The following is a 24,515-nucleotide window of genomic DNA, read 5'->3' on the forward strand; positions in this document are numbered from 1 at the left end:
TGAATTACCAACTACAGGAGACACATTCTCAAGAAGGGGTGGGTTCTTATCTGGCATTTCTGCAAAACTGGACTGTCAGACATGTCTGAAGTTGGCCTTTCTGAATCATATCTATGAAAAATCCCTGCTTACTTTTGAAAGGCTCTGTCTTACACTTGTATTCAGGCAACAAAATGTGACCTCTCCTTTGGTGGTTTTTTTCGGAATTGGAGAACTTTCACAACATTTAATACCTTTAATGAGGACTGTGGTTGAGTAATTAGGTTGCCCAACTATAGATTAAGATATCTAGCAGTATTTTGAAAATGATGGCTTTGTTTTAACTTGTGCTGTAGCTGCCTGCCATTTCTTTACATCTCTTCGAATGTGAACTGCTTTTGCCACAAATGTATTTTTGGTTTGTGTTTGTGCCGTGTCAAGCAGCGTGGGCACTTAGGGACGCGGGGTTTGAAGGCACTCCTGTGCTGGCGCAGAGAGCACCATCCTACAGCTCTGGGTGGGATCCGAGCTGTGTGGATGCGTTTCCCACAGCACAAAGCCTGTTGCAAAGTAGGCGGCTTCCTGGTGGATTCACACAAATACTGAAAGTTGTCCCAGTTACGTGTTTTGCCCTTCACAGCTTTTAATCTTTGTCAATTTAGTCAATTTTTCTTCCTCAGAATGTGTGTGGATTTTCTAAAGCCAATAAAATAAAAATACTGATCCGTTTAGTCCTGTATCTTATCTTCAAAAGTAACCAGTTCAAGAGACTTCAGAGAAAGAATTAAATGTACACCAAAGAGAAAAGAGCCCTTAGGTCTGAAAAGCTGAGGAAAGGAGCTGAAAAGCTATCAGAAAGCCACTGGTTAATTTTTATTAGACAATAATAAGAGATATTAGAGTCTTTTTTAATAATCTATTATTATTACAAGCCTTTATTTTAAGAATAAAATAGACCATTATTCCCTGTCTACCACTCCTCTCATGACATAACATCACATATCTCCGGTCAAAATGTTTTTTCCATTCCTTTGATCAGCAATTCCCTTTTAAACTATCTCCTCTCAGCTCCTTCTTTGATCACCTTTGACAGACTGCTAGAGTATGGAGGACCAGTGTATTTAGAAGAGCAAGAAAAATCTCAGGATACAACACATATTTATATGAAATACAACGTAGACATGTCTCCAAAGCAGAAAGTCAAAGTAAAAGATATATGTACTAGTGCAAAGAAATGGCAGAAGCAAGAAAAATTGGCTGGTGTCTCTCTGGTGCTGCAATTCATACTTTGCCTTGGGGTTTCAGCAAACAGCATCTGCATAAACCTTGAAGGCTAGAAATCAATAATATAGATTTCATCTGCAAACAGATGCAATCTCTGCCCCTTTATGGGAGGAGCAGCTCATACCTCAGGCAAACACAGCGCATGACTTTCAGGTACGCCTAGCGTATGCCATGGGGAGCGTTGCGTAACCTTGCAAGCAGCCTTATTTTCATAACAAGCAGAATGACAAATCAAAGGGTCAGATATGAGGGGAAGACTGCTGGGGAAGGACAAGTTTAGGAGTAAAGTGGAAAATAATGAGTTCATAAACGGTTTATGAAAATCATGTAAGACTTTAAGAAATATTAGCAGAAGAGTATCATTTCTTAGGGAGGATAGCTGGGTATATGACACCCTTGAGCTACCAACAGGTCATAGGTTTTGTTTCAAAGTATTTTATGGATTTCTATTTCCTAGCCACTTTTATTTCTGCCTGATGTTGCCTGCAATTCCTTCCTTTTTTTTGTTTGTTTATTTTTTCTCTGTTTTTCCTTTATGGTTCTCTTTCAGAGATAATAAATTCTTCCTTTAGCATCAGCATGTCATTTCTCCATTTTGATGGAATTTTCATTTCTTTTTGTTTTAGTTTTCCACCTGGAAATAAAGATAGCATTGCTTAATAACCTGAGAGGATGTTACAAGAGTTTCTGGCTGATTTAAGAGTGTTTCACGACAGACTTACTTACCTTTTATAAAAGTAGGGATAAAGCGATAGCTAGGGAGGGGACTCACACCTTTTAGGGGAAAAAAAAAAAAAAAAAGCTAAAAGTGAAATTGCCTTTACTTCCCTCTCTGCTGCAAACAGTATTTAAGATGTTTCATCACAGCACATGCAAATCACAAGTTTTTGACTGTAGCACAACGGTGAAAACTGCAAACAGACTCAAACTATTGTTCCAAAGTATCTTTCACTTAGTTACACATTAACAGCTGCAGTAGTTGTACATTCACATATTAAGATATCATCCAATTTTAGAGTTAAAATGAAAGCTTCCTTTTCAGTTCATTACCACCGAAATAAGTGTATACAATTTTTCTGGAGAAAGTAATGAATCTTTATATAGCACTCTAATGGCCTATAACATATTCGGCTGACTGGAATGCTAACAAATATTAAACTTTAATCTTAATAGACTACAGAAAGTATATGTATATATTGAAATTTTAAGATTAAGGGGGTACCGTGCCCACACTCAGTAGTGCTAGTACAGAATGTTTTGCATTAATGGTATCATGAGAGCTCTCTCAAACTTGTCACAGCAGTTCCAGCCCTTAAGTATAAAAAAAAAAAAAAGTTCTTACACATTGGATGCACTTTCAAAGTATTCCTTCCTCCTTACAGTTCAGCTGAACAAGTAATAATTAATTATATTCAACTTTTCCATGATTCTCCCCCTTCCCCCCCCCCCGCCCCCCCGAAAATGAGCCTATTTCTGTGTGCACCAGATGCTTTGGGCATACTGCTTCCTCTACTATGTGCTTCCTCTACTGTGCATGGCATGTTTGGCTTTGATCTGTGGTTGTTCTTCCTGGCAAAAATATATTGATTTTCATAAATTTGTAATTTTGTTGGAGAGTAAAAATTTTTTTGGGGGGGTGGATTTTATTCAGTACTTTTGTGAAAAACATGAACTCCATAGAACTCAAGTTTCATTATGAAATATTTTTGTTGGAAATGTTTTGACCGGCCTTACCATTTAGATATCTATGTTTATGTACATTAATGACTCACACATCCTTCCCCCACCGATTTTCAACACCTTTGCTATTGTTTTCACAAACTGCTCTTTCCTCTTTCATTCTGAAAAAATACAAAGGCGGTTGTAATCAATCCTTGCCTTACTTTTCCTTGCCTTTCTAGCAATTGCTTCATTTTTTGGCTAAAGACCCAGCTCTCTTCTGAGATAGGAACACACCTCTTGATCTTTCAGATTTCTTCTGTGTTGTGCTCTGTCAAAGGGATATACCAAATGTCACCACGGCTCAGTTAGCACCACTTTAAACTGCAGGTTGGGAGTTTAAAATAACTTTAAGAAAAGAGACTGAAGGGAGCAGACAATGCAGAACTTGTTCTAGACAGCCGCGCTCACGGAAGTTAATTAATATGCCAAATGTTAAGTTTATCTTTAACTAACTTGTCTATTCCTAAAGAAGCAAGCACACATTTTACACTTCCTCTCGACATTAGGGTACCACCGTGGTGCCACATTTCCCGAGCCACACCCAGCCTGGAGGACCTGACCTCCTTCGCCACATTGGGACTTTCTGCCACTGACCATGTTGGCTCTGCAGCGTTTCTTCCAGGGAACTTCAGTTTTGACAAATGCTGGGTTCACCAAACTGAATCTTCTTCTAGCCACACCTTGGTGGCCATTTTTAGAAACAGTAGCCACTCTGACCAAAATGTTTTATCTCAATAAAGGACTCTAAAAAATGACAACCCCTCTTTGAAAATCCCAGTAGGCTTTATGGCTTCAGACAGACACTGTGTTCGCAATATTATAAGTTATGAACATCCATTGAGGGCGGGATTGCTTTTGTCTAAGTTTACCTGGCCAAAGGTTAGTAGTCTAGCCTAAACTAGTCATCTAGTCCCCCTCAGTAATCAGCGGTGAAATACAGGCAGCTTCAGAAGTGATTCATGCCTCATACCTGACTCTATCAAAGATGGGATGAGTCACTGACTGCAGAGGGAGCTGCTAGGGGGTTAAAGTTAGGTGAGGTGTATTGTGCTGCTGGACATTGTTTGTGTTAGCCTGCCCTCACAACGAAGCAACACGCCTTAGCTGTAAACTGCCTACAGGCTAGGCTGCATCACCTCTCCTTTGGAGCAGGGTAGGAGCACGCAGCTGGATGGTCACGGCAGCTCACAGGACAAGTGTGGGCAGGTTCGGCTGCCATAGCTGAGTCATGTGGCTGAACCCTTAGTACCAGCATCTGTTTGTAAAACTGGCTCTGATAAAGAGAATTATGACTCTGAATGGTTGTGAATGCTTTTGAAATGTTACACCATTTCAAATAGCTCAAACTATTACCAAATACCTTAGCATCCCTCTTCTTGACTGCAGTATCACGTGTCTCCTTCTATCTGCAGGTACTACCAATAATTCATTAATCACTTCATTAAGCACACTGAGAATCTTTGAGCCTGAAAAGCAAAGTATCGTATAAAGTCAGTATCTAGTCCCTACAACTTCATTAAAATGATTCTCATGTCTGCCATCCTAACTACTTATAATTAATCCAAATAGTCCATGTGACCTTTCACTTTATTCCCGATTAATTTTTCTTGCATCTTGCACACAATTGAAAACCCCATCATCACAGCTACATCTTATTCTTTCCACAGTCTGGGAGCTTCCCAGTTCACCTCATTCCTTGTGTTTTTCATTTTTTGAGAATCCTTCTTGAACTGATTTCATTTTCATGTCCTCGTTCAGCTACTGGCTTTGCTCTTACTTCTGATGGATTTGTTGCTATGCAGAACACTTCTCCCTGTGGAATACCTCCATTTATGTTTGCATATTTGGTGTTTCCATTGCACCATCCCATTCGATTTCACTCAGAACCACTCGTTTACTTCCTGTTCTGATGGAATTTGTCGTCTTTGCTGTATGTTTCATCCTTGGTCATAGTGGCAAAGGTGTAATCCTGACTGTTCAGACACCATCAGGTTGTCTCCAGCCATGTCTCTGAGGTTAGTCGCAACAAACTAGGGAATGGCTGGGAAGGCTGTGGGAAATGAACATCATGGGGTTCTTAATAATGGGAATACTTGTACCGGGCAATGTTTATGTTTTGCAGTCATGCCCAGGACCTTATCATGCTACATACTATACACCTACAACAAAACACAGCACTTACTTACCCATGGCCAGACACACCACATACCGTAAGTTCCTCGCGGCCCTCCTGCTCCCTCCACTGTACTGTGAACTTGGATGAAGACCAGGCTTGAAGCAAAATGTAAAGTGGAAAACTGGTGTCCTTCTGTTTCTTGTCCAGATTCAATATCTGAACAGTCCTAAATGTTTGGATGTTTTTGATCTGGATCATAACTTTGTTTATAGAACCATGAAAATATTTTCTTTGAAAAGAAATATACCTAGATAAGAAATAAACCTAGGTATACCTTGAAAAGATATATACCTAGAAGAATCCTGAGTAAAATCAATAGAGAAGGAGTACAGGAGTCCTTGGTCAGCATTTGTTTTAATTTAGGAACGAGCTAAATCAATTTAAGCTGGACTCAAGCTGGAAATGTATATTTGCAATCTGTTTAGAGGGACAAATATAGGATTGTTTGAAATGGCAGAGCATTCATTTAGATGAAAAGAAACCCTGTCCTCTAACTTACTGGTATGTCTTCTACTTACGCAGTGGGCATGGGCCTTGATGCTGATGCAGCTACTGTTGAGACGATGAGCTCTAACAAGTGGTTTTAGAGTCCAGGTCAACCACCTCCTCTTCCTAGCAGGCCTGCTTTCATAGCAGTCCCCACTCCTTCATCACCTCCTGCCACACGGGCAATAACCTGAGAAGATGCCCAAGGAAGTGCTAAATCACTAAAACAGGACTGGAGGTGGCCAGGGTGTTTTATTTTGCACTTCGGCACACTTCAGAGGCTGGATTTGCAGCTGACAGATGGTAACTAGCTCAACTGCAAGGCCATCACATTTGATAGCAGGATCTCATTCCGTGGCCTCATCTCAGCTAAATGAATGTTTCAGAGTTTCAAATCTTTTCAGTTGGCTTTCTGTTCAGACGAAGCCTGTGGCAAGTTGACTTGAACTAAACAGAGAGAGGATTGCTGAAGTACAATGGTGCACATGGAGGTTTGCAATGCTTTTGAATCAATTTTATTTTACAATTAAAGTAATATAAATAGATTTAAATCCATACCTGTAATTAAAACAACAGTTTCCTGTGCATCCCAATGGCAGACAGAATCTGAGTTTTATTCTGTGAGGAATCATCCCTTTTGCAATTTACTGCAGTCTCCCCAGATCTTGCCAGCTCCGCTAAACCATTAGATATACTGTAAATGCATTTCTTAGGGTACTCTGAAGAAAGTGGGCTGATAACTTTGGAAGCCCTTTTTTGTGTTTGGTTTATTTGAATCTATGGGTAAGTATTCAGAGTGTGGGATTTACATGTTACACACATGACGAAAGAAAAAACAGAAAGTACGTCAAATTATATAACTTTGGGAATTAAACATTCGCCCAAATTCTTTTTCCTTGTTTCCTTGAATTTTGCAGGACACAATTTTTTATTGCACCATATTAATTTTTTCCATAAGCAATCTGCCAGATTATCCTATGTACTGTGGATTAATCAGCAGAGTTACATTTTTATGAACTCCAGCATTTGTACAAATGTTTTACCTATGACGACTGTTGTTAATATTGGCCTCTGTCATCAGGTAAGACAAGATGCTAACATAATACAGAACACACTGATTTATTTCGTAAAGATTTGAACATCAGGTGAATTTATTTGTGATAGTTTGAGATCAGGCACGGTTAGCTGTAAATGGGGATTTTAGAGAAAGTGGCCATGGAAGAAAACCATCCTGTCGGATAATGCATGATGAGACTTTGTATCAGCAGGCAGAGAAGAAGTCCTCTTACCGTCCCATCACTTTGTTTCCACAATGGTTTTAGAGCGATATAAGATGATCTGTGAATGTCTCATGCTCTGGAGGAATGAAATGGTCTTTCTTCCAACAACTGTAGGGTAGTAAAGTTATATGATATAAATAACTGAAAATTCAAGAAAATGGGAGCCTCCAGACTATTAGTCTGTTTTGGACGGTTATGTTGAAGGCCTATTCTCAGAAATTACACAATTTTCAGCCTCTTTGTAGAAATTGACATCAAGGAATTGAATCCTCTGTAACAGGGAATGGAGAACTGGAATTGGAGAATTGGAGAATAAAAGAATGGAGACCTATTCTCGCTGCCGCCACAGCAGATGGAGGCAGCTCTGGAGGACCTATTCTTAAACCCAGTAGATGCCTGGAGAGTCACTTCAGCTTGTGTTTGCAGGTGAACCCAATAGACTACATTACCATTTGATGTTGATTGACTTTTGTGTGTTTCTTAAATTTACTTTCCTGCAGGAAGTACATGTTGAGCGAGGGCTGGTCCTCAGGAAATGAGAGGCGGAGCTGCATCTTTCAAACAAGTTTAAGAGATACCTCACTGTGCTGAGTCCCACACAGAAATGCTTCAGGTGTGTTTCTTTTTTCAGTCCTGTTGCTGCAAAACTTGCCCAATTTGCTTTCACTGGCCTGATGTTCTTTTTATATGGCCGCACTGAAGCTCCTAGAAGGTTTAAACTATACTTCACTGTGAAAAGATTTGTGATTTGGCATTTGATTTTGCAGTAGCTGTGCTTAGAGCTCTTTGCAGACAAATAAAGTGTCACATCACAGCTCTGAGAAACTTAGCATCTAAAAGACCTAAAACCAAGCCAAGGATGACCTTACAAACAGGTATCAAAGAGGATGTGCTAAGTTATGCAGGAAGAGCTATGCACATGAAAAAGGACTGGAGAGTTGGTCTCTAATCTAGTAAGCCTCTGTTTAGTTTTTAGTGTCCTTGGGGTAGGGACAGATAAAGATTGAGCAGAAGGATGTAAAACCTAACTGGAAACATTATTCAGAAAAAAAGACTGTACAAGAGTGAGGATAGATAGAATAGTGCCTTGTGTAACATGATTGGCACATGAATGAGTTCACTGGAAATGTAAACACAGAAAGGGACTGTTCGAGAGGGCATAAGATGAGCAATTCAAACCGATAAATAACCATGGAAGTGATTAAGACTTCCTACTCACTAATGAGAAAAACAGTGATGTAAGAAGAGGTTGGGTTGACAGGAAGGAGTAAGAGCAGCATTCCCCTTAGCATGCTCAGCTGTACCTGCCTGTTTGTGTGTGATTCCAAGTCTTGGCTCTGGCTGATTTGGCACTGTCTTATGTTGATCATCACCTGATGAATAATCACGTGTTTTTGTGGGTAACTGTCAATGATCGCTACTCTCTGGTTCTTGCTACAGCCTATGAAAAAGAACATAAAATTGGTGCTCCCGTGGGGCTCTTGATTATTGGGATGAACTGTGAAACCCAAACAATCAAAGCTCTTAGATGTTTTTAATCATATTAATTGCCAAGGCAACCCAACTCCCCTACAAACGTGCAAACTAATTTTACAGGATTTTATGCTCTTTCAGGAGCTAAACTGATTTCTGGAGATGGATATATGTAACTCGCTTTGGTCTGGAGGTTGCTTTTCTCTGATACTGTTTGTTTTTCTGGTATATCACCAGTTTTCTTGGCAAGTGTAAACGATCAAAATTCTCAACACCTTTTGTCATGGAGAGCTCCCTGATCTAAGGTGCCTGTTACACATTGCCCGCAAATGAGCTGAGTGGTCCTTTCTAAGGCCATTTTATTTCCAGGGATGGAGCATCTACCATCTCTCTCTGAAACATTCCACTTAAGTGAATTGATATAGTCCCCTTCAGTCCCGCAGGATAAATGCAGGATAAATATGGCTCAATCACTAAACCTCCCCAAAATTTGGAGGCATCTCTTTGCAGGGTAAAGCTAAGCCCTGTATTTGCTTATTTGTCTCCTGTTGACATAGAGCACTCTTTCTTTGGAGATACTAAGTACTTTTGCAGTTCTGTGTTCAGAATACACCAACTTCTACAAAACACCTGAAAAGGCCTTTTTGCAGTTGCTAGACCTTTGCAGAGTTTCTTTCCAACACCTATTTACTACTCTGAGATGAATCAAGAGAAGCAGTGAATCAGTAAGCCGTGGACTTTAAGAGGTCGCTTGCACCAGGTAGTCCAAGAACAGGAGCTTGCAAATCCTCATTTCTGGAAGAAATCCAATGGACTTCATAAAATGTGGGACAAAGGTGCTATGTGAAAAATGACTTAAAAATGGTGCTTAAATGCTGAGCTGGGATACAGCCCAAGGTCATTAACAGGCTACGATGGCTCCTTCCTCTCTAAGGAAGCAGTACTAGTGAAGGCTTGCTATGGGAGATTCACCTCCATAGAATGGGGGATGCACAAATTGTCACCCCCTTCCCGACTTGCTTTGTATCTTGCACCACCACAGGTCAACCAGGGCTTATGCGGGGAAGGCTGCATGTCAATGATGATAAAGTTGCTCTTGGGTTTTTGTGGAAGAGCCTAATTGGCACAGCGAGCATCAGTTAGCTCTACCTCTAGTTGCGTTCAAATGCTGGCCCGTGAAACACTTGTGTCTGAGCAGGTTAGACCATACCAAAATGATAATTATCCAGCTGGAGTGCATTGGTCTCTGGTAAAAGCTCACTGTATGCAACCATTATTTCTGCTGCTTTCTTCACAAAATACACGCACAGGGAATTAGCATCATATGTTGAATTCTTCCTATGGAATCCAAACAAACAACAGCCTGTTAATAAGATTCCAGAGATATGGTTTTTCCAAGAAGAACTTCACATTCCCTGCTCCTTTGGACACTGCCTGTGATGAATGTGGTATTGCCTGCAGCTCACTGTAGTTTCTGACAGTGAGTAAATCCAAATATAATACTAAAGTCTGGAAAAAAATAACTACCTCGTCTATCTTTTCAGCCATATTCCGAAACGAAAAATATTAAAATACTGTGGAACAGCCCTAGCCTGATATATTTCAAATTTACTGATACCGAGAGCTAACAGTTATCGTGAGTGCCATCTCCTTACAACACTCCCTGCCTAAGCTCTCAGCCAGGGGTCTGGGTATGGCCCAGGGAAGCATCGTGCTTTTGGATGCTCACAGTCTAGTATCAGCCTCACTCACAGACAAATTAATTGCCTAATGGGATTCTAGCTTTAAAATAATAGTACCCTAATAGAGACAGCAAAATAGAAGTATACTTTTTCAAGAAAACTTTCAGAGTGGTATTTTTATTTGTATGCATTCAATAGTACACAGGTTCTTTCATAGGAATATAAACATAGCAACTTAGAAACATCCATACCAGATCTGACCAGTACTCCATTTCAAAGGATTCAAAAGCAGATGCAAGAAACTTCACAGGAGGCAATGACAGGACAATCTGCTCCCAGGAGAAAGCTTCCACTTAATGCCCATCAATGCAATGTTTGGCTGATTTCACAAAACATGAGGGCTTATATCCCTTAGAAAAGTAATATACTTAATATAGAACAATCTGTATTTCTTACTTATAGATTTCTGTACAGTAATATTTACAATATATTGCAAGGATTACAGTCTCATCTCATGCCTTTATTGCAAACACCTGCTTCCAGGCTATAAAAACCAGACTTTGTACCTTTTGCCTGTTAACACTGCAGCTGCGGACATTGCCCCTTGTCATAGCATAGGAGCACCTTGAAACACTTGGGTATAAATAGCAGTTAGCACTGCATGCTTGCACTCCATTTGACTATTTTAGTTTACATAGTTCTAGTCAAACAAAATCACCCAATTTATGATTTGCCTTTGCCCTCAGCCCCAGTTTTAGGTTTCCCAAAAGACTGGAAACCCAACTCCGTTGCTAAAACTTCTTTTCATACCTTAATGGCCCGCTTTACTGCAGTTTATCACTAAAGCTGAAAAAATCCCACCCCTTCCAAAGCATGTCTTTTATAATCAAATAGTAAAAAATCTGAGATTTTTTTGGGGAAAAAGATAGGTAGCGACTAACATTAGCAAGTTTTTCTCATGTTGAGGGATATGACTGAAAGGTGCAGCAGAAGGAAGGAAAAGCGTTTACATGTAACAGTAACAGGAGCTGAGTGAAGCCCAGAGGAGCCCTGCTCTTTGGAAAAAGCACTGAATTACCCATTCCCAAGACATACAGAGAAAGAAGGATTCTCATCTACTGTTGTTCTGGCATACTGGGAAAGGTAGGTTATTAGCTTACCCAGAAGGTATTATTAAATAAAGAGAATCTATAGCTTATCAGGAAAGATCTTAGATAGGTTCACATCATCTCTGAAGTAAATGATACCTGGGAGACCTTGGGGTTCCTATCAGAGTTTGAACAAAGTCAGGGAAATTTTGCCACATATCAGTGTGGAAAGTCACCACAACCCCACTGAACTGTTCATAAAGACAAAAAGGGGTTTAAAAACAAATTCAGAATGGGGCCGGTTCTGATTTCACTAACCTCTGCCATAAAACCTTGATCGATTTTGAGGAAGGCTGATGTTCAGTACTTTCAAGCAAATTAAACATATTCCTTTCTAACACTGAAAACTCATGACCAATACATCTTTCATCTTAACTTTCAAGAGTTGCTCAACCGAAAAAGCAAAAACAAACAGAAGTTTGAATATGAAACCAAAAATTTGCTAGGAAACAAAACAATTCTCTTCTCCTGTGGCAGGGCATTGATTTGTAACGCAGAAGTTTTTTCCTGCACTCTGAGCTGTCTACAGTCATCCATATTTTCAAAGAAAAGCAGTCCTTAGCTCTGACAAATGCATATAAATATTTATGTGGTACAGCACCTTGCAAAATGAGCATGAAAAGAACAGATACGGCAGGTTTTGTTCCTAACTAATAAACCTAGACTGCTTCCCTTAAAAACCTGCACCTTAAGTGCATAAATCTTATCATATTAGCAGCATCTTGGGTTGGAGTTTTCTGAGAATTGTCCTCTAATAATAATGTAACAAATAAACATGGAAATTTCATTATTTAATAAAAATGTCCCCATGTACTACCTTCCCTCTAAGTTTGCAGAAGCTCACTCATGCAAACTATTTAGTTTTCTCCCAAGTGGAAAGCTGGTTCAACAATTCTTTTATCTGCAATTGTTATCTATCTATCTTGACAACTTCAGACATGTAGACCTAGGTACATAACACTACAAAATGAAGACAGATGCCCTGCATTCCATATAGCCATTGCTATAATTGAGAACTAACCATCCAGGGACTGACAAGCACATTTAAAACATATGGAAATGCAACCCGCATGATCTTGCTGTGAATTTAACTGATGTCAACTAAACCGCTTGATGAGTGCTTCAAGGGCAACTCTTCCAGTGCGCAACGTTGGCATAGGTTAAAATTGGCAACCGTTCCTCCTACCACCAATGTTTTATTGAGTTGTTGCCGCTCACCCTCACCCTTTCCGCTCCTTCAGATGTATTTACCGAGAGTAGCAAACACTTGAGAAATGCAGCTCGAGTGCTCACTTGAGCTCGGTATCCACCTGGTGAGCAGCACTGGCAGCTCTTTTGGGCCAGGAGAAGCGGCAGCAGGAGCTGCTGCAGTGCAGGCAGGAGGAATGCGGAGAATGAAAGCTGGTGTTTCTGGACTCCTCACACTGCAGGTCTGGTGGCCAGGTAAGCCAGACACTACATCCATGGTAACACAAAGTAAACTTTTAACCTCTGCAGGACCCTCAGATCGAGTCACCATTACGCCAGTGGGACAGCTCTCGCAGATGGGCATTGGTGCAACTGAAAGGGGAACAGGCTTTGGCTTTGATTGCATGTTTCCTGCACATTTTTGTGGTTTGCAATGTCCACAAAGAAATACTTTGGTGCAAGACATTTTCTAGCAAGCAATGACAGATTGGGGTAAGTGTCTGAGGCACAGCCAGCAAATTCCATGAGTTATTGTAGAGGACCCATTCAGTACACTGATCATCTAAAGTGCTTTTTATCAGCTTTTAAAACACGTTTAGCTTGGTCAGTCCAAATGAAGCATTTTATTGATGACATTGAGTAAGGTGCTGTCTACACTGGGTGTCTCACCCCATCAGGATATTTACCTGGCACGGCTGTGCCCTAACATGCCTTCTTGTTTTGCAGCGCAGGGATGCCATCCTGCACATCCCAAGCACAGCCGACTCCAGACCCATGCTAGGGAAGTGTGCCCTTACATAGCCTGGGATACAGTTTCCTAGCATGATTCTGTAAGCCCACTGCTCACTCACAGTGCATAACATTAAAGGTGGTAAACCACAAGCTGCCAAACACTGCAACGTTTGCAATGTCAGAGTCGGAGACATACTGCAAACAAAGTGGAGGAGCCTATGTACATGTGAATTGTACCGTTCTGCAGCAAGGCAGTAACAATGCAAAACTCTCTCTCATTTTTGTCTACCTGTTTCTTGGAACTGTGCTCCTGAAAAGATTTTGGGCAGGGTTTTAAAGGCTATTCCTCCCCACTGGCTGAGCAAGCTGTGTGACAGAGCAAACTAGATGGATACAAGGTACTCCAATTTGGCTTGAATACTTTCAGAGAAAGAGGAACTTGGCAGAGATTTAGCTTACAACATGTTTGCCAAGTATCCCAGATAAAGCTGCCACAGTTAGTCTTCACCAGCCAAGCAAATAACATCTAATGATGTCAGGATGAGCCCTGGTCAAACAGCCCTGAAGAGCCTTTGAAGGTCCAGGTGGAGCCTGTCTGCCTGCAAGGAAACGCCTGACCCAGAGGTCATTGCCACTTCATTCCTGCTTTCTCCTCTCATCCTTGCCGACAAATTCATTGCTGGAAAGAGATGGGTGCACAACACAGACCTTCTGTCACAGCCCAGAATGGCATCCCGGGGCGGTGAGCTGATGCTGAGTATTATCGTGGATGGCAGCTGCTGCCGCACTTCGCTTTTCCAGGAGCTTTCGTTTCCTGCTGCCTTGCTGGGGCACAGTTCACAATCTCCGCTTGTCATTGTCCTCTTGGACACCCCTGCGCTTGTGACAAGAGTGAGGCTGCCAGGGGATGGGGGCGAGGGTAGGAGGCAATCATAAAATACGAAACTTGGACAAAGTAGTCATGAGCCAGATGAGGGAAGAGTTTCTTCCTGTTTCTGGCTTTGTTCAACTTCCAAGTCAAGGATTCTGAAGAGAGAGGAAAAAAAAGTTTCATTTATTATTTATCATATCAGACAAGCATAAGGTGATACTCTAAAGCTTTTATTCAGCTGCTTATGGCTATTGCGAACATCAGAAATTCCCCTCCCAAGAGATTTCCACTTGAATAATGAACATCCATTTAAGAATGGCTCTGAAACTCAAGGCTGAATAATCTTGATTCAAATCAGGAAGGAGGATGCAGAGTGAACCCCCTTCTTAGAGTCAAGCAGGACTGACAGCGACAGGAGCTGAACCGCAGAGGTGAATCCAGGCAACATCCCACTGTGAAGCAGCAATGCCCATCTCACTGAGGACCTCGGTTTTCTGAAGCTCACAACCCATGCTCAGACTCTGCAATCATCACTCTGATGAAACATGTTAGGGAACCTGATCCTTCAGATAGCTGTTTTATTTAATTGGCGCCCCACCAGGTCCCAGAGAGCTCATGAAAAATTAAACAGAGAACATAAAATATGAATGGGATGATCACCGGCTCATAAAAGCCCTGCAGTTCTTAAAAGGTGTTTTACATGTAATGAATGCTGGATTTTAGAAAACATGTTTCTGCCTCTTTTTCCAAAGAAGGCGCAACAATTTTCAAGCTTCTGTGTGTAAAATGAGGCACCTTCAAGGACATGCCTGGGAGCACCAGGGAGAGCACATTGCTCCCCCGTGCATCAGGTTTCCCTTAGCACACAGGAGTGCACTGCCCGTTAATAACCAGTAAGCAAACTAAACAGAGCCAAATCTGTGGATATAGTGAAAATACACAGATATCTAACTTGATGCTGCATTGTCAGAGAAAGCGTAGGACTGAAAGAAAAGATGAACATTTGATCAGAACGGCAGGACTCATCTTGTGATCACGTGGTGATAACAACGCTCAGCTTAAATTCTGCCCAGTAAATTTAATATTTAACTTATGGTAGCTCTTGATGACTCTTGTCCTTTATTCTGGGTGCTGTGTACAGGTATTTTTAGCTGACCTTTCTGAACCTTCTGGGTCTGCGGCCTAAATGGTAACATTCTCAGTTTTCAGAAATTACCCTGGAAACAATTACAGCCCTACCGCTGAGGTCTATCAGCTGAGAGTCAGCCCTAGTATGTTTAAAATTAGGTTTACAATATGGACCCTATGGATTAGTGTTTCCTACACTGCCAAAAATTTTGGTGCCAAAGGAAATTGCTGCCAGTGTAAAGCACTCCCTTCTAGGTATTAAAATCATTGCAGAATCACCATATACTTGAATAACTTGCTGTTTACTTCATGGAGGTCTTTTCACCACCCTGCTAGGCTATGTGCTATCAACTGTCATTTTATCTCAGATGTTCAAAAAACAAAAGCCATTGACCAAGCCCATGTGAGGTTACATTGGCTCTGCCTCTGGAAAAGAGCTTCCCCCCTCCTGCCCCTGCCTTTGCCCCAGTGAAGCACCTTCTGCCCTTTGCCTCTGCGGACTGCATGCTCCCTGGGGTGGCCACCAGCATCTCCTGCCTCAGTTGCGGTGCTGGACACACTTAGCACCATGCAAATGGATGGGGAAAGGGCCAATATCTTCCCAGAGCAGGCTCTGCGGTGATGACCGCCGTTCTGGCTCTGGACCCTACCCCCGGCAAGAGCATTCAGGCAAACAGACCTTTATTTTGTTTTTCTTCGTGGAAATGTGGTTGTTTTTGTTACATGGCTCCTGCTTGCGGGGAAATCTGCCTCCCATCCTCTGCATTTAGAAAGGCCGGCAGCTGAAACAAGCTTCACAAACCGCCACCTGCATCATTTTGGTTGGCCTTTTATCACAGAAGGGCGAGCAAGGAGAAATGATTAGCTCAGGAGAGCCCTTTCTTCTCTCTAAGGTAATTTGGGAAAGGATCTGTCACATAACAACACTTCTTTAAGTTGTCGGCCAGATACCTGACAACCATTCTTATCTACAAGGGCTTGAAATGTTTGTGTGAAAATGACTCTGTCTCCCTTCATCCTCCCTCAACTCGCAGGAAGAAAATAGGCTTTTGACAAATATCCAAATTTTAAAAGTGATCCAAATTTCATGTAATTAAAACTGATTTTGAGTAAGTAAATGGATTTTTGCATTATATAGATTAAAGGAATTGGGAGTGACAGCCCCACACCTACGTAGGAAAGAGGCTCAAGCCCTACATTTCTCCACGTTCATAAGGCCCACGCTCTCTATCAACAGATGCATCTACACTAAATGATGTTCTTCTCATGCACCAATTACAAACTGTCAGAAAATATACACGTAATCCTTCATATCAAGATCTGCTCATGCAATTTTTAAATACCACACTCTAAGCTGCGGTACTTATCCTAAGGGCTTCATGTATTGGAAGGAGAAAAAAATGTTATCTCCTGGATCATCAGTACCAAGGGCCTCACAAATATACTTCTTTTTCAGGAGATCAGATGCAAAATAAACACAGCTTTTATTAAAACCAGGATATCGGCTTTTACCAGGGCTAAATTTGTTCTGCTTCTGTCTGTGAAGTAATTGATTTCCAAGCCTAGATGCCACACATTTGTATTCATTATCTTTAGTTCAAAGCAGTGAAGTACCCCTTTAACCAAGGCAAACCACACAACTGATTTCCAGCTACTGGTGCCAAACCACACGGCAAAACCCACTTCAGAAGAGCCAAATCCGCTACAGTCAAACAGGACAGAAAACTTTGAGCCTGTGAGATGTTAGGGGGTCACCTGGAGCAAACTTTTATGGTCCCAACAGAACGCTGTGGGGGAAATGAGTCCTAGCAGGAGCACTGACTCAGCTTTGCTTTCCTGATTCTTGGGGGTGCCTATGTATAAGAGGAAGGGAGAGAGAGTGAGGGAGAGCAAGGAGGGGAAAACTGTAGCAGTATAGTATAAATACAGTGTACTCCTAATTAGTAATAGTTTCAGCAGTATAGCATAAATACAGTGTGCTCCTAATTAGTAATAATTTCAGTTCAGTCTGTTATGCAAGCAACTGTAATTAAGGGTTGAATACTCTTCTAAGTTTTTTTCTAGAATTTAATATAGCAGAAATTAGAGAAAACAAGCTATTTACAAAGCAGGAATCTGCAAAGCACAGACATCCCTCATAGACACTGACTCTTTAATTTCATGTGGGGGGTCCGATCTAAATCTGGCAAGCTGCACGCATTTATTTGTTTGTATTTTTGTTTTTGTAGCGACATGGATTTCTGCTTTGCAAAAACTCCATACTGGAACACGTAGTATACAAAATACACATGCCTTCATGAAAAGACTAAAATAAACTAAGAAAAGTCAGCCGCTTGCTAAAGAGGAAAGAGAAATATATAAATCAACAGGGCGAGGCTTTGCACACACCTTGAGTTCACCAGGCTGCAATGCATGCTGAAAGAAGCCATCATGCCAGTTCCTGGATCACCTTGTTAGTCTCCTTGGCTTTCTTACACGTGTACAGCCATTTGATTATCCGAGCGTTGCGCTCGATCACGGAGGTGCTGCTCGGGACCTGCTCCGTGAGTTCATCCTCCAGCAGCCCCTCGTCCCCGCTGTGCCTAGTGAAGTCGCTCTCGGACGTTGCCACGCTGATGCTGCGGATCTTGAAGGAGACGTTGTCGGACACCACAGAGAAGTTCTCTCTCCCAAGATCCTCGATGACCTCCTGCTCCAGGCCACAGTACTTGAAAAATGTATCAAACTCGGAGAAGGACTTGGAGTAGCGAGAGCTGATGTCCGACTGGGAGCGATGGAGACCTCTCCTCTTCACCTCCTTGACCTCCTCAGGAGGTACACTCGGCTTTGAGGGTCTCTCACGCTCTTTTGTACATACCCCTGGGGCTTCGGTGCTCACAGTGACAGTTTGCTCCGCTCCATGGTTGCTCGGCTCATGGTCACTGGGTTTTGCTGAGAGAGGCTCTCTGCTCTCGGTGGCTGCGGTGTGCTCCATGACTCTGGGCATCTCAGGGGAAGCCAACTGCTTCTCCTTTACAGATCCCTGGAAGATTCTCCTCACCAAGTTCCCCCGTGAGCTGTCCTGGCTTTGACCTCTCCCAAACTCACATTTCTGGCGGTAAATCACCAGGGAATCCGGCCGCATCTGCCTCTTGGGGGTGCTGCGCCGGGCTATGGGGGGGCCGTGCTGCAGGGGGGCACGGCAGGAGTACACCGCCTTAGCCAGCTCCAGGGGCTTCGCCCCCGTCCCCCTGCCAAAGTCCCTGCTGGTTTTTTTGCTCTCCACCGAACAGGTCTCGCTGCTGCTCTCTGAGGCTGAGCTGAGCACGATGACGGGTTCCTGCTTGGTGCCGATGACCTGCTGGCTCTTTACGTACTTGGCCTTATCGGCTGCCAGCCTCTCCACGGCACTTTTCCTGCCCGGGCTGCCTGCCTCCATCTGCCTGCGGAGGTACTCGGGCCCCTTGTTGAGGAGTCGCAGGGTGAGGGAGGAGTGGAGGTCGGAGATGGCGTGCATTCTCACGGCCCGGCAGAGTTCAGTTGGCATAGCAGTTTCAGGGACGCGGATCCCGCTTCCAGTCCTGGGAGGGAAGGGGAAAAAAAAAAAAAAAAAGGCAAAAAAAAAGGCAAAAAGCAAAAAGAGGCAAAAAAAAGAAAAAGGCGGAGGAAAGCCCGGGCGCCGGAGGCGGCAGCCGTGACCCGGCGAGGGCCGAGCTCCCCCCGCGCGCACCCGCCGCTGCCGTCGGGGCGCCGCGTGTGCGCGCTGCCGGCCGCCTCCGCGCGCCTCCCGCCCGCCGCCGCCCCGCGCGCCCGCCCGCGGCCGGGCCCGCCCCGCCGCCCGGGGACAGCCAATCCCGCCGCCGCGCGCCGGGCCCGTCACGGCAGGCAGCGCGCGGCCCGCCGCCCGGCCGGGCCCCGGGGGCGCGCGGGGCAGGCGCTGCCGGCGGCGGCGCGGGGCGGCCCGGCTGCGGGGCAGCGGCGCCGGGGGGCGACGCCTTCGCCTCCCCCTTAGCAGGCTTTGCAGGACGCAGCGCCCCGCAGGGCGCAGTGCCGGGGCGCAGCGGGTGCCGTGCTCAGAGGCATTTCTGCCCCGGCGGTTTTTAGGAGGGGAGCTGGCTCCGGCTGCCAGCGCGGAGCACGGCGCGGGGTGGCCGAGCCCGCAGCACGCTCACCGCTGCGGGCACGCCGGGCAGACGGCAGCCCCTCTGCCTCCAGCGGCCGCCAGCAGCATCCTGCCCTTCCCGGGGCGTCGGCAACGCCGGGAGGAGCTTCGCGGGCGGCCGGCAGCCGCGCCGCGCACGTGGAAGGTGTCGTGGAACGGCATAAATCTGAATGGCGTGTTATAAATCTTTGCCCTTCAGAAACACAGGACGGATTCCCAAAGGGGCAGAATTCCCGTCTGGGGCTGGCAATTCTGAACAGGCAGGACAGAGCCATTGGCTGCAATTCAAACGCCTGAAAATTAGACGCATAAGTCATAGGTAATCACCCCGGGGCAGTCTGAGCGTCCAACTTTTACTGCTGTGAGCTCATGTGAGATGCTCCTCCTCTGTGGTCACTAATAACTGAATTATAGATAATTTTTCTCTTTACATAGAAAACAAAAGCCAGTTTATATCTGCAAGGTTTTTCATGCATCTTTGGTGTTTTGTTTTTTTTTTTTTAATTTGTCTGTTACTTCTGTGGGACTATAATATCAGAATGCTTTTGTGGTGATTGACACATTCTTGATCTTTACAATCACTAAATTGTGGCAAAAAAGTTTGCAAAGGGAGAGATGGGCTACAGCCCCCCCTGTCCTCGTTACGAAGTTTCAGGGTACACCACTTTGCCGCCGGGAACAATTTGCTCATAGCTGTGTGGCTGGAGAAAAAACATACTAGGCATCGTTAGTGCCAAGAAAGCGTAGGTCAAATGGTGGGTACGCATCCCTCTCTGCACCTCCTGGGAGCAGGTGGCAGGGGCCTGGGCGCCTCTGGTGCATGGAGCTGCTTTGCTTTGGGTGGGAAAGCAACATCTTTTGTGCTTGTACCCCCCGCCAAGAGTGGGGCTACCCAGACTGAGCCCTGCTATGGTGGCTGCATCCAGACGCTGTGTCACCACGAAAGGGTCGAGCCTTGCGAGCGACACCAACGTTATCCTCATTCAGGCATAAGATGGTACAAAGTACTGAATTATGACCTGAGCAGCTGGGTTTTCAGTGAAGCTGCACTCCTCTGGGCACACGCCTGCCTTTTGTGAGGGTATTTCCATGATTTCTGTGTGCTATCAGAACCATGCTATGGCTCATAGAGTCATGGAACAGTTTGAGTTGGAAGGGACCTTTAACGGTCATCTGGTCCAACCCCCCTGCAATCAGCAGGGACATCTTCAACAAGATGAGGTTGCTCAGAGCCCTGTCCAGGCTGACCTTGAAGGTTTCCAGAGATGGGGCATCTACCACCTCTCTGGGCAACCTGTTCCAGTGCTTCACCACCCTCGTCATAAAAAATTTCTTCCTTATATCAAGTCTGAATTTACCCTCTTTCAGTTTAAAACCACTGGGTTTTAATAACCTTGGGTTATTGCCCAAGGGACCATGGAAGACATGGTCCAACTTTGCAAACACATTGCAGGGCACTCTATGCTCATTTTTGAGTGTTAAGAGCATGGAGTGACTTTGTCTTTGCCCTCAATGCAAAGCAGAGTCTCCAGTCATGCTGAAAGTATTGGTCACGTTTTAGCCTACTACCCTGGGCAAGCCCAACAGACTTGGGTGAGAGGTTCTCACCTCACAAGGTGAGAACAACCCTTCTCACACGGGGAGGGTTAAGAGTAACCCTGGGGTAAGAATTTGGGCTAGCTCTTCAGTGAAGACCTGCTTAGAAAAACACAGAACACAAATATTCTCTTGCCAACATGGTTCTACCGCTGGTTTTCCCCTTAATTTTACATCCTTTTTTTTCCTAGACTTGTAGGTCTGAACTCCAGAAGCCCCTTAACACATACTTCTGCCTGTTCGCAGCGAGGACCCCAGATGGGATGCTTGCCTGAATTAGACTGAAACTTGTGGCATACTTTGAGAGCCCTTCGAGTAAAATTCTTGTGGATATGTAGAATGGGCATATTTTTTGAGAAAGAACTTTTTTTCTTCTGCAGATGTACAGGTAGAGCTGGTTCACATAACAGCTTACATAATAATTAATGTCCTCAAAAACTGAGAGATAGTAATGAAAGTATAAGCACGGTTCATTACCAGGGAGCCCTTCCCTGTTAAAGCAGCTCATACACAGATGTGTAAGAGTGTAGCTAATATTGTTACATATTTAAATGCTTCATGGAAGGCTGGGCTTATAGAGAAGGCTAATTTCTTCTGACAATGAATCGTAGCAATAAGCCAATAGATGTGATGAATTTAGTAATGAGATTAAGTTTCATTCCCATCCCCATATTGACAAATTTGTTTCAATTTTTTTCTTCAACTTTTTCCTTGGAGTTCTGCGACACTGTACAACGTAACAACATATATTCACATTCCTCCATGCATTTTAATTTATGCTTGTTCCAATTTCTTGTACCTTGTATCTCTGAGCTTTAAGAACTTACAAAAAAATCTCAGATGTGATTTGTTTGCATTCATTTGCAATAATGAGAAGAATGAATATGCATGAGTATCAGTAAGAGTGATCTTATTAAGCAACTCCAATTCATTTCTTTATCAAAGCTGTTTATGCACTCCTTGCCACATGCAAAAGCCACTAGCAAGAACATATATTATATAGCTTTGTTACTGGACAATAGCTTTGTGTTTAGAGTTGATATATAAAAACAGTTGAAAATCATTGATTGTTTTGGATGAAGAGGATTTTAAACATAAAAAAAAATTGAGACATTTTCCTTTCACTTAAAATTTCCTAGGTTTTGAAGGCATGCCTGAAAGACAAATCTGGTCAATTTTGATGGAACACTTTTCATTTTCAACCAGTTTCCTCCCCCTCTCACTGACAAAGGAAAATGTGAGTTTTGATTCTTCACAAAGTGCATGTCACAATAAATTTCTCATGAAAAATCACAACAGCTCTTTTCAGCTGACTTCCTTGATATGTGAGATACTTCTGCCTGTGAATCCTGGGTGATGACAACGACATTAAAAGTGGGAGAAGAGTCTTCCCAGGGTCAGAAAACATTGCGAGCAACAAAATTTTTCAACTTTGTCTCCCCTTTGACAAGGTACATTAATATATCAGCTGCACAGTTATGTGATATTTTAAATATATTTAGGTCACTTATTTAAGAACTTAAATACATTTAAGTTTAAAATACGTTTATGTTATTTGAAATATTTATATTTATATATATTCGAATTAGCTCTTATATTTATGGATACACTCTTACAATGTTCAAAGAAGAGAGAGCCATTGCATTTCTTCTTTCTGGAAAGCAGAGTGAAATACAGTGTATTTTGAGAGCCCCAAGCAAACCAGCTTTGCCCCTGGCCCAGCACAGGCTTGTGGACAATAAAACAGAAATAAAAATGGGCATAGCAGCACCCATCTCTCTGCCTGTCAGCTGGCATCAGTCTCTCTCTGGCATCGATGCATTAGGCAAAGGTAAGAGAAGCAAATCCTGCACACATTAAGCCTTAGCTGACACCATGAGTTTTCCCATGGAAGGGGAGTTTTACAAAACACCTCTGAGTCAGCTGGCATCTAAAGTTATCGCTAAATGCAAAGCAGTTGGATTTTATGTGGGGTAACACAAACCGCTTCTCACTCTGTTTGAATTAATAAGAGATGTGTCCGGGGCACATTTTCCTGCTGCTGGAGACTGGAAAGCCAGCAAATGAGAGCTGCTGCAACATGACTGCAGGTAAAAACTATAATGTGCGCAAAGCTTATGTTGTTGCCGTCTACTGCTCCCACCCCATTCCCAGTGTCAGTGACACTCCTTTGATTTATAGGGGTCAAAGGGCAAAAATGAAGCAGTGGCAGTGGGAGGTAAAAGGCAATGAGAAGAGAGGAGAAGAAGGAGGAACTCAAGCCCTAGCAGAAATGTGATGCTCCCATTTTGGAGACCTCCAACACAGCTGTGTCCCAGGACTGAGGTCTCTCCCCCATAGCAGCTCTTGGTGCTGGCTTAGATGTTGCCTGAAAAGCAGGTGCAGCCCGGATCAGAGGGTGGTTCGCTCCCGCTGCGACATACTGAGTGGTGCCACTGGGTGTCCTGTTTGCTGCATTGAGGTGGCGTGAAGCAGTCACAAAGTGGAAATGAACAGTTTCAAACCAGCTGTCTCCAGTGGGGAGATTTCAGGTCCTTCGACATGAAATGGGCCGGGGCCAACTGCATGAGATTCAACAAGGCTAAGTGCCGGGTCCTGCACTTGGGTCACAACAACCCCATGCAACGCTACAGGCTGGGGGAGGAGTGGCTGGAGAGCTGTCTAGTGGAAAAGGACCTTGGGGTGTTGGTTGACAGCTGCCTGAACATGAGCCAGCAGTGTGCCCAGGTGGCCAAGAGGGCCAATGGCATCCTGGCTTGTATCAGGAATAGTGTGGCCAGCAGGACCAGGGAGGTGATAGTGCCCCTGTACTCGGCACTGGTGAGGCCGCACCTCGAATACTGTGTTCAGTTTTGGGCCCCTCACTCCAAGAAGGACATCGAGGTGCTGGAGCGTGTCCAGAGAAGGGCAATGAAGTTGGTGAAGGGTCTAGAGCACAAGTCTTGGGAGGAGTGGCTGAGGGAACTGGGGTTGTTTAGCCTGGAGAAAAGGAGGCTGAGGGGAGACCTTATTGCTCTCTACAACTACCTGAAAGGAGGTTGTAGCAAGGTGGGGGTCAGTCTCTTCTCCCTAGTAACGAGTGATAGAACGAGAGGAAACGGGCTCAAGCTGCGCCAGGGGAGGTTTAGGTTAGATATTAGGACAAGAGGGTGGTCAAGCATTGGAACAGGCTGCCCAGGGAAGTGGTTGAGTCTCCATCCCTGGAGGTATTTAAAGAACGGATAGATACGGTGCTTGAAGACATGGTATAGATGGACTTGGCAGTGATAGGTTGACGGTTGGACTCGATGATCTTAAGGGTCTTTTCCAACTTTGACGATTCTATGATTCTATGAAATCAGTGAGGGTCACAATTCACCCTCAGATTCATACAATAGAAAATATATGCATGCCTGCACATCTTCAGGCAGAATTTTAAGACTCAGGGCTTCAGCACCTTACAGCAAGGATTTCGGCAGAGGCAGACCCACCTCACTTCTGTGTAGAGGCAGACCTGCATCACTTCTCTGTTCTCTTTTAGCCTCTCTTACCACTGCCAGATTGCTTAGCATCCTTTCCCACCCCCATAATTTCAGGTTGTTTGCTTCATTAAACAGCGTAGCATCTTAGTCAGAAAACATGTTCCTTCT

General features: G+C 43.8%; 1 protein-coding gene across 1 annotated transcript; it reads right to left on the reverse strand.

The window, feature by feature from the left end:
* Window positions 1–10,264: 10,264 nt before the first annotated feature.
* On the reverse strand, window positions 10,265–18,882 carry FAM110C (family with sequence similarity 110 member C). The gene is made up of 2 exons (XM_087775395.1): window positions 17,538–18,882; window positions 10,265–14,176 (listed from the first exon to the last, which is right to left on the reverse strand). Exon 1 carries the CDS (start codon window positions 18,673–18,675, stop codon window positions 17,578–17,580), a length of 1,098 nt encoding a protein of 365 aa, XP_087631521.1. The 5' UTR covers window positions 18,676–18,882; the 3' UTR covers window positions 10,265–14,176; window positions 17,538–17,577.
* Between the last annotated feature and the right edge of the window lie 5,633 nt (window positions 18,883–24,515).

Source organism: Nipponia nippon, unplaced genomic scaffold (assembly GCF_047370975.1).
Source record: "Nipponia nippon isolate SJK-2023a ecotype South Korea unplaced genomic scaffold, ASM4737097v1 scaffold_4, whole genome shotgun sequence".
Taxonomy (NCBI): domain Eukaryota; kingdom Metazoa; phylum Chordata; class Aves; order Pelecaniformes; family Threskiornithidae; genus Nipponia; species Nipponia nippon.